This window comes from Fundulus heteroclitus, unplaced genomic scaffold, assembly GCF_011125445.2.
Source record: "Fundulus heteroclitus isolate FHET01 unplaced genomic scaffold, MU-UCD_Fhet_4.1 scaffold_463, whole genome shotgun sequence".
Lineage (NCBI taxonomy): Eukaryota > Metazoa > Chordata > Actinopteri > Cyprinodontiformes > Fundulidae > Fundulus > Fundulus heteroclitus.
The window spans coordinates 87,260-98,335 of NW_023396883.1; the positions used below are offsets into that span (position 1 = coordinate 87,260).

Below are 11,076 nucleotides of genomic sequence, written 5' to 3' on the forward strand. Positions count from 1 at the left end.
CAAATACATTTTTGCAGCACAGTCAATGTGATCCAGATTAAATGTAAGTAATTTTTCTGAAAACGAGGCATTAGTAAAATTGATAGTTTGTTTTACGGTCAATGTCGCCCTCTGCTGGACAGTACTGAACATTTCAGAAATTGAAATTGAATTTGCGCAGGCAAAATACTGAAAGGCACATTGCTTTACATTAGGGAAAACATTACTATTATTTTATGGATGTGATAAAACACGTTTGTTTAAAAAAACGCACAATTTTATCAGGTAATAAGGGTTTAATATACAATATCAATCTAGAGTAATTGATTAATGTCTGAGTTCCTAAATATTGACCTTCATATTTTTGTCCCACCCTTATTTTCGTGGTTTTAACAGAATTATATTTAAATAAAGCACATTCAATTAGATAGATATTACTGGAAAGTGCGAGACTATGACGTCAAACGCAAGCGCTAAAACGGACCACGTGGTGGCGTGACGTTTTTGCAGATGTAGCAAAACATCCGCATTGACGCTTGCGCCGCGTGTCCAGTCGTCGACGAGAACAAGGAAACTTTCTTTTCAACATTTCTGCCCGTCGAAACAGGAAACCGCCGAGGTTCTCCTATCACAGCCACTTCCCCCAGACCATGCCCCACGACCCCGACCCTCCTCCGGCTAAGAAATTCAAGCCGGGGTCCGTGTTCTTCCGCCTGGAGAAGAATAAACCTGGAATGCTGCTGCCCAGGAAGGGAAATGTGAGCGCACCCATTGACGTCCAGAGGAAACAGCTTCCAATCTACCAGGCGAAACCTCGGCTGCTGAGCGAGCTGAGACAGCTCCACAACGCTATTGTCATAGGTAAAACACAGCCGGAGCCGCTGTTCGCTTTCATTTCTACACTACCGAGGAAAACCCACGCTGAAATGCTAATTTGTTTGTAACTTTTTGTAGCTTTGGGGGAATGTTTCCGCTTAACAACCCAAATACGTCAGCTCTAATGGAATGTCTCGAGATGATGGTCGTTTCTGTGGCTCTGTTCCTCTTTTTAAACTGGGACCCCCCTTCCATTCCTTTAGGTGAGACCGGCTCTGGGAAGACCACTCAGATTCCACAGTACCTGTATGAAGCCGGTATTGGGAGGCCGGGCTTGATCGCCATCACCCAGCCACGCCGGGTTGCTGCCATCTCCCTGGCCGGAAGGGTGGCGGAGGAGAAGAGGACTCAGCTGGGGAAGCTGGTATTCACTGGAGCCGCAAAGTGCCTTGCTAAAACCTATCCACACTGTGAGCCATTATATCCCTGTGATAGACCAACACAAAGCAGTGCACCAATCTATAAAGTGTTGCATGCATTTATATTACCCCCACCCCATGCACTGATACCCTTTAATAAAACCATTGCTGTCATACAGCGTAAAGGTTCAATACCCTTTGTGGCAGAAAACTAAAATTCTGCATTACCCTGAACACATCATCCCCCCGTTTAACATGGTGTTGGCAGCATCAGGCTTTTGGGTTGTGCAGCACGTAACAAACATGTCAATCTTTGACATGCTGTATTTCAGGTGTCACGAGCTCACACTTTGCCTAGTATAGTCAGTCTGGTGGATGGGAGTCTTGCTGCAGCAAATACCCACACCTGACAAAGATAAGTCACCTGCCTGCAAAATCCCTGGGACTGTTGAAGGCACGTTTCACAGTGAGTGGAATCAGAGAATTCTGGATCTATTGCTAACACGGCTTTTAACGGTAATATCGCCTTGACTTGATTTGTTTTTTTGTTAGCCTGAGTGGGGGTGCTTTATTCACAACGAAGCTGGTCAGACTTGATGTGAAGGTTGGAGGGAACCAAACACAGGCCAGTCCTGGAAGAAAACTGACAGACTGAGACCGGGGTGGTGGGGCAATGTTCTTAAACATATGGCCAAATCTGCATCAAAGCTTAAGTCATGTGTTTTAAGGGGGCTCAGTCAAAGCGCAGACATAAATCCCAAATTGATGTTTAATTGTGATTTTTACAAAGACAAGTGGGCCAAAAGTTCAATCTCTAAATGTTCAAAGTGTTTAGAGACAATCTAGAAGCCCCTCTGGTGTGATGTTAAGCAAAAGGTAGTTCAGCAGAGTGGAGACTCAAAGGGGCTGAATTTAAATGCACAGCAAATCTCTGGGATTTTAATTTGTAAATAAAAACAACCGAAAGTCGTCCATCCACGTCCCAGTCATTTACTACTTCATATTAGTATGTTGAAGTCAAGTGCAATAAAGTTTCAGGTTGTAATGGGACGAAGGTGAAAAAGCTTCAAAGGGTGTGAATACTTTAGCAAGGCACTGTAACTGATTCATATCAGACCTCATGTTTCGACACTGCGTTAAACGAGTGCTCCTGGTCCTCTTACTTTGCTGCTTTAAGGTGGGCTACACGGTGCGTTTCGAAGATGTCACCTCAGCCGAGACCAGGTTGAAGTTCATGACCGACGGGATGCTCCTGCGCGAGGCCATCGGAGACCCATTGCTGCTGCGCTATACCGTGGTGATCCTGGATGAGGCTCACGAGCGCACCGTGCACACCGACGTGCTGTTTGGTGTAGTGAAGACCGTCCAGCGCCGGCGCAGGGAGCTCAGCAAGATTCCCCTGAAGGTCAGCGGCGCGATGTCAGCTGCTCTTGTTTCACTATTTACCTTCATCATAAAAAAAAAATCTGCTCACCTACTTTCTCTTCAGACATGTGAAAAGCGGCTTCTCTCTGCAGGTCATTGTGATGTCTGCCACAATGGACGTGGATCTGTTCTCAGAGTACTTCAACAAGTCGCCTGTGTTGTATCTGGAGGGGAGGCAGCATCCCATCCAGATCTACTACACCAAGCAGCCCCAGTTGGACTATCTGCAGGCTGCACTCGTTTCCGTCTTCCAGATCCACAAGGTTGTCTTTGATAAAATGATTGAGGACTTTTTTTTGGGGGGGGGTCTTAACTCACTTATTTTGTGGCTCTCTGATCATCAATACTGTAGGGAAGTTGTGGACAAGAAGGTTCTGATGTGTGCATACACAGTTAGATGATTCCACTTGACAAGCTGTCCCTGTTGCTTGTTCACAGGAGGCCCCACAGTCCCATGATATCTTAGTGTTCATGACGGGCCAGGAGGAGATCGAGGCTTTGGCGAGGACGTGCAGAGACATTGCCAAGCATCTTCCTGACGGCTGTGGCCCCATGGTAGTTATCCCTCTGTACGCGTCGCTGCCCCCAGCGCAACAGCTCAGGGTCTTCCAGCCAGCACCCAAGGTACAACAAACAGCAAAGCACGCAGGAAGTCAGTAAGTAAACGCTGAATTATTCCAGTTCCCGTTATATCTGTCGATGTTCTTCCTTTGTTGTTGTTGTTCAGGGCTGCCGGAAGGTTATCCTTTCCACCAATATTGCTGAAACATCGGTCACAATCTCTGGGATCAAATATGTCATCGACACGGGGATGGTGAAGGCCAAACGATTCAATCCTGGTGAGAAGTTTCAGTCACCCTCATGTTTTTATGTAATTCCAGTAGATCAGTAATTCTACTCTGCTTGTTATACTCCGCCCGTGTTCATCTTGTGACTCTCTCTTTAAGTGACACGGTCGATGTGTGTATTTTTCCAAAGGAGTTAAATTGTTAGAAACCTATTTAAGGCAGTTCTGCACCTTCAGCACCTTGCAGAAGTATTGATACGTGGCTTGTCACGTACGAACACAGGCTCAAAATCTGAGTTTTTAGAAATCTCCAATTTGGCTGAAGCTTTTTGACTTATTAGCTTTTAGAGATATAAAACGGAGTTTGTTAATGAAAGTACAAACCGTATAGAAATGTATTTGGTTTCCTATATATCAAGCTACGTGCGGACTAGGCCTCAGATTAAACACAGTTGGGCCTCATTTCACTGATTAATTATGCAGCCTTTGAAGATATTTGGTTGCACCAGAACTTTTTAGGGGCTTCATAGCAAAGGGGGTAGATACCAAGGCATATAGCAATTTTCAGTTCCGCTTCCGTCCGTTTTCTTCCACTTATCCGGGGTCGGGTCGCGGGGGTAGCAGCTTCAGTAGGGAGGCCAAGACGTCCCTCTCACCGGCCACTTGGGCCAGCTCCTCTGGGGGAACCCCAAGGCGTTCCCAGGCCAGCCGGGAGACATAGTCCCTCCAGCGTGTCCTGGGTCTTCCCCTGGGCCTCCTCCCTGTGGGACGTGCCCGGAACACCTCACCAGGTAGGCGTCCAGGAGGCATCCTAACCAGATGCCCGAGCCACCTCAACTGGCTCCTCTCGACGTGGAGGAGCAGCGGCTGTAGTCTGAGTCCTCCCTGGATGACTGAGCTCCTCACCCTATCTCTAAGGGAGAGCCCAGACACACTACGGAGAAAACTTATTTCAGCCGCTTGTATCCGGGATCTCGTTCTCTCAGTCACGACCCAAAGTCCGTGACCATAGATGACGGTAGGAACGTAGATCGACCGGTAAATCGAGAGCTTCGCCGTTTGACTCAGCTCTTCACCACAACGGATCGGTACAGTGCCTGCTTCACAGCAGACGCCGCACCAATCCGCATGTCAATCTCCCGCTCCATCGTCCCCTCATTCGTGAACAAGACCCCAAGATACTTGAACTCCTCCACTAGGGGCAGCACATCCTCCCCAACCCGGAGACCCTTTGGGTGGGGCGACGTGGCACAGAGGTTAGGGAGTTCGTCTTCAGGGTTTCCGCGGGGCATTAATAGTCATTAAATTAAATTTTTTTAAAATAAGGCCTTAATTAGCATTAAAAGTCATTAAATGTGATTAATAGTGGCATTATTTTCATCTAAAAAAATACGGTCATGAAAACAGTTTTGTCAGATATATTATCAGATATAACTGATTCCGGGTGTTTGCGCTGAACTGCTTCTGGTTGATCGTAAAGCCGTATGTTTTTACAATGTTCGGAAAAGAAGCTGGAGGCGGAGAAAGATTTGGGAAAATGCAAATTTTAACAAAAGTGGAAGGAAAACGAGGAATTCGGGACATGGCTGCAGCCTATCAACGATAAGGATGAGGAAGGATTTTACCGTGTTTGTAAAAAAAAAAAAAAATTTATATATATATATATATATATATATATATATATATATATATATATATATATATATATATATATATATATATATATATATATATATATATATATATATATATGCTATGCCATAAGCTGGTTGAATATGCTTATTATTATTATTAATTATAATTTGGTATTATAATTTAAATAATAAATCATTCAACTCAAAATGTCGCTATAACAAATATAGTTCAAATGGTGGTGATGTTAGCTATAAGCTTATAAGTATTTATACCACTAATGCATTAGTTAACTTGCTGTTATGAACTCATTTATGCTGGAATAAATGATCAGGTCGGACTGTTAACCGACCAGGTTTATCCAGCAGGCTGTGAGAACCCCAATGTAACTGCAATTAGAGTTTAAATCCTTATTCCTTATCACCATCCAATGATATTGTCTCTGTATTAATGTCAGATGTTAACTCCAAAGGAGGTTAGCTCTGATTTCTGAATACCCAGGCAACTGTGAATTGGACTGAACACAAAACAATGTCTATTCCGCAGTGGTTGGTTTTATTGAACCAAAAGCAATTCCCTGTTACAGTAATTCTCTGATTCAAACAACTTTGGAATTCTTACTCATTACTAAACTAAAACATGCAAAATATATATATGGAAATAAAGAACAAAACAAAATAAACAATGGATTAAAATGAGCGGTTAGCAGATCTTAACTTAACTCAAAGTTGTTTAACACCGCCCTCGAAACACCGGCATTTCACGTATCAGCATTGATAGACAGAACAGCTTCGGGAATCTCACTGGACGCTTTGATGTCTTACGAAAGCTAATTCAGCTAAGCTACCTACAGTTCAGATACACGTGACCCTCCCAAGATGGCTGCTACGATGACGTATGAGGGGAGGTCCTAATGACGTAACCACGCTTACGCTGATGGGGTAATGCCTCGCTTCGAGGGGCGTAGCTAACTGGGAGTTTAAAGCAAAGCCCGCGACTTGCTCGGACAAAAGATTAAATCGATAAGAAGAGCGAAAAGAGAGAGAGGGGGGAAGCAGGGAAGAAGATGGAAAGGAATGAAACAATAACCCACGGCGGGGTTATTGATGAATCACAAATCAACACAGCAAATCAATCGTACAATGCATGCACATACAAAGAAAATGTTCAGCAAAGTAATTCCAACTTCGTCGTGGAATAAAAGCATTAACCAACACCTACAAAGTTCTACCGCCTGCCCAGGCACTTCTAAACACCCTGTTGGTGAGACAGAAATGAAAGGGGGAAAACCCCGTTACTTTGAGTTGCCTCGGGGCTGGTCCGGAGCGCTCCGAGTGTGGCTTTCTGGACGCGCTTCGACGAGCGCAGTTGTCCACAGGCTGCAGCGGCACGGGGGAGAAGCTGCTTCGTTTCTTCCTCCGGGTTCAACAGTCGCTTTGTTGGCCAGACAAAAGCGGGGTCCTCTTCGATCAGTGGGAGATGCGGCGTCTCTCAGTCTTTTGATCAGAGGGAATTTAAAAAGTACTTATTTAAGTCGACCTCCTGTTATAAAGCAGGGAATAACCGTTGCGTCGAAAAATCTCGGTCCAGCGAGCAATCGAACACGTGGCGTGGGAATCAGCTGTGCGTGTCTTCTCGGGTTGGCTAAAAGCCAGGGAAGAAGGAAGCTCATCGTGTGTGATCGGCTTTTATAGCCATCACTATAGAACCTTATCTTGATCGGCGGCATTTTGCCGTGTTGCGTGATGGGAGTTGGTGGCCATTTTGACCACATTGCATCATGGGTAACGCAGTCCGTTACGTCCCGAATTGATGCTGTTTCCTTGATCGGCGGCCATTTTGCCGTGTTGCGTGATGGGAGTTGGTGGCCATTTTGACCACATGAGTTGGTGGCCATTTTGACCACATTGCATCGTGGGTAACGTAGTCCGTTACCGCTTTCTGTCACGTCTGAACTGGCACAACATATATATATATATATATATATATATATATATATATATATATATATATATATATATATATATATATATATATATATATATAGCAGCAAAGTACCCAGCTGTGTGATTGTACCCATGACAAAAGAAGAACATTAGTCATGGGTAAGTAATTAAACAAAGGCAAATTATCAGTAATATGTGTGTATGGTATTAAATTACCAGTAATTTATCATATGTTTTGATCACCTAAAAGTCTGTCTTGACCATATCTGATTAGAAATTGCATATTTTAGTTTCTTAGCTATTCACAGCGACATCATTAATGGCGCTTTATTTTCGACAAATCTTATTTTAGGATACATCAGGAAGTGAACTTTTACACAGGATGTTGTTTTCCCCTTTATTCCCTGTCAAACAGGAGCGTATACACGTCTGAAATTAGAACTTCAATCTAATTTAGCTTAATTTGCACACCTAATAGTCCGAAAAATATGGTACAAGGTGCACTTAAAATCCTTAAGTCTTCTCAAAAATTGATAGTGTGCCTTTTAATCCGGTGCGCTTTGTATATGGTTACCGTTGTGCTTACTGACCGATTTTTATGTGGTAAAATGCGCTCATAAATCTGTTAAAATGTGTAAGTACGACTTTGGTTAGCAACAAAGCCGCTCTGCTCAATGGACATCTGGAGCATTACGGTACACTGTGTCACTACCTGATCAGACCCCTGATCTAGAAGTGCATAAATGTCAGGCAGCCAGAATACGCACTAGCAACAATAAACCAAGTAAGTTAATTTAATATAGAAGTTACCTTTATTTTGGCCTGATGTTAAAAACAGGGCAGTGTATTCCAACTACTCTGTCCTCCCCCCAGAGACGGATAGACAGGTGTGTACTTTGAGAGGCGGAGTACTCTTACACACTTGGGAAGAATATTTAATCTGCCATATAATCCCATGGGGTTTATGGTCCGAAAAATATGGTAAATTACAGGTTGAAATTCAACACAACAGGCCAGAAGCCAAGGGGGTGAATACTTCTGCAAGGCAGGGTAACATAGGAGTTTTTTTCCCGGTATCCTCATTAGTTTCCATGTGTTTTGCCTTTCAGACAGCGGTTTGGAGGTGTTGGCGGTTCAGCGAGTTTCCAAGGCACAGGCGTGGCAGCGAGCCGGCCGGGCGGGCAGGGAGGACGCTGGCTTCTGTTACCGGCTTTACACCGAACAGGAATTTGACAACCTTATCCCCATGACTGTGCCTGAGATCCAGAGGTAGCACACAGAGCCTTCCTGCTCAGACTATTCAGGTCAAAGCCATTGAAGAGGTTTTCCTAGTGCTGCTTTTCTCCATGCGTGTGTGTCGAAGGACCAAGCAGTACATAGTGGAGGACACGGGTGTTGGATTCAAAAAGTGGGTTTTATTTACCCAAAATTACAAAAAAGAGTTGGGAATTAAACTGACATGCCATTAAAAGAGGTCAACTGAAAATACTGAACACAGACAGACACAAACCAAACTGACCTAATGAAATAACACACAAGGGCCCTTAAATACTAGTTTAGCTAAACCATAGACACACACTATAGACCAGTTCACACGTGATGTCACGAGCTACATCCGCGCTACATCCGGGTCTTGCGGGAAGGCAAAAACAGCACTGTTCTCACCTACTACCCTGACAAAACTGGTGATTTAGAGCGTGCTTTTTGTTTGTTTATTTTTGGAATCTAAACAATGCCTACAACTTGCTGTGCTCCCGGTTGCACACAGAGGCATTCCAAATCGTCGGATGTACGTTTCTTTCGTTTACCGAAGGACGAAGAAAGACGAAAGAAATGGATAATTTCAATGAAAAGGATGCAGGCAGACAATCCCAATCAACTGTGGGAACCATCATACCACGACAGAATTTGCAGTCTACACTTCATCTCTGGTAAATACAACTTAATTTTGCACTGGTCATTGTTCTACTTAAATGATTATATAAATTAAAAAATAGGATATATATATACTTAAGTCAAGACGTAAACGTTCGTTTCGTAATAATATACGTACATGTACAATGTATGCAAACGCTCTGGCATGAGTCTGTGAATAAGATTAATAAAACAAAAACACCAAAATAATCCTTAGTGAACAATGTTTTTTTATAACCTACCGGTGGCGGGTCTTCCTCTCTGCTGAGGCGCTGTCTGTGTCCGACTCCGCTTTCGTATGTTACACATACATGTCTGAACATCCATCCATTTTCTGACCTGCTTAATCCCTCATGGGGTAGCGGGGGTTGCTGGTGCCTATGTCCCGATATGAAATAATTGTAGTCGTCCAGTGGTTTCATGGCTTTCATGCTCTCTCGTCTGTACTGGCCTGCCGTGATAAGGTAGCTGTATATGTTGCCGTACGGAACACTTGGCCAGCATTTCACAGACGCGCTCCATCCCTTCAGGCTTTTGCTGTGTGGATCTGGCAATCTGATACCATCAACCATCAATTTACTCTTAAAACGATCTTGTGATACGTTATCTAAAGTAGAAAAATACACCGAGAACTCGTCGTTTCCTTTGTTTGCGTCCGCCTTTTGCCTACCAATCCGGCGCGCATGCGCGAAAAACCCGGATCAAAACAATAACAATGAACTGGTCTATAGGGGAAAACGAAATGGCTGCCACATAACTACAAACTCAAACAATGAAATAAACCTAAACACCCCCTAAGACTCCCCCACTTGGCAAGAGGCACATGGTCCAGTACAATGAGGTCATCAGCTGCACTTCAGTGATCAGACCCTTAGCCACGCCTTTTTCATCCGTAAAGGGAAGCCAAACACCCATGTAACTTAAACAAAGAAAAAGATTATTAATACAACATAAACTGAATTGACCTTGCAGTGTTAATATGTGTGCACTCCATATAAACATTGTAAGGTGATAAAAGAATAAACTAAGAAATGTAATTAAGGAATATTTAAAGTAATAACTAAAGTGAATTAAAGATAAAGCAAATTGTTTTAGGGTGTGCGCTTACCCTGTGTCACTTGCCATCACAGTGTGTTTGTGTCCTGCAGGTGTAACCTGGCTGGTGTGATGCTGCAGCTTATGGCGCTGGGCATTCCTGATGTGATGAACTTTGATTTTATGTCCAAACCTTCTCCAGGTAAGAAGCTGTGGATTAGTAACTCCTGTTGGGCTTTGCTCACCCTGCGGATCTGTTAGTGTCAGAGTGTCGTGTTTTACCCAGAGGCCATCCGCTTTGCTGTGGAGCATCTGGAGCTGCTGGGAGCTTTGGAGAGGAAGGATGGGCAGGTACTCCTCACCGCTCTGGGCAAGAAGATGGCCAGCTTCCCCCTGGAGCCCAGATATGCCAAGGTACAGTTTGCCTTTGTTGTAAACGTTTTCAGTAAAAACACACATGGACAAACGTTTGTAGCACACAGCACCACGTGAGCCAAATGCACAAGTGTGGTTTACAGCTTCCTCATCCGGTTCGCTCTGACACAGACAATCCTGCTGTCCCCGGACTTCTCTTGTTCTGAGGAGGTTCTGAGCATCGTGTCTCTGCTGTCAGTGGACACGGTTCTGTACAACCCTCCGGCACGGCGGGAAGAGGTGCTTGCCACGCGCAGGAAGTTTACTTCTAGTGAAGGAGACCATATGACGCTGCTGAACATCTACAGAGCTTTCAAAAAAGTCGGCGGTAACAAGGTGGGTATGATGGGGTAGAATTTTCTGAAATATCCAAAACGCCTGCTGCTAACTAGTTGGAAATGTGTCTGTTGTAGGAATGGTGTCGGGAGAACTTTGTCAACAGCAGGAACATGGGTCTGGTGAAAGAGGTCCAGGCTCAGCTCAGAGAAATCTGTCTGAAGGTACAAATCTGCTGTTCTCTGAGACTAAGATTGAGAAGCTGTGCAGACGGTAGGCTTTACTTATCACAGTCACATCCAAGAGTTTGATTTAAATTCACCTATAAATAAGTGGAAGTTCATTAATAGACAAGTGAAGCAGATGTATGTTGTTAGAACAAGATTGCATGTTCAGATTGAGCTTCTTTGGTTTGTGTCCTTGTGAGATTTTG

At 44.1% G+C, this 11,076-nt stretch overlaps 1 protein-coding gene across 2 annotated transcripts; it reads left to right on the forward strand.

Annotated features, from left to right (window-relative positions):
* Positions 1-500: 500 nt before the first annotated feature.
* Positions 501-10,867, forward strand: dhx33 (DEAH (Asp-Glu-Ala-His) box polypeptide 33; the record flags this gene model as incomplete). Of its 2 annotated transcripts, XM_012858326.3 has the most annotated exon segments (11): positions 501-840; positions 1,059-1,219; positions 2,392-2,619; positions 2,732-2,902; positions 3,078-3,263; positions 3,367-3,478; positions 8,114-8,273; positions 10,067-10,155; positions 10,240-10,367; positions 10,500-10,703; positions 10,781-10,867. In XM_012858326.3, coding segments are annotated over 11 exon segments (1,737 nt in total), but the record flags the coding sequence as incomplete, so codon positions are not given.
* Between the last annotated feature and the right edge of the window lie 209 nt (positions 10,868-11,076).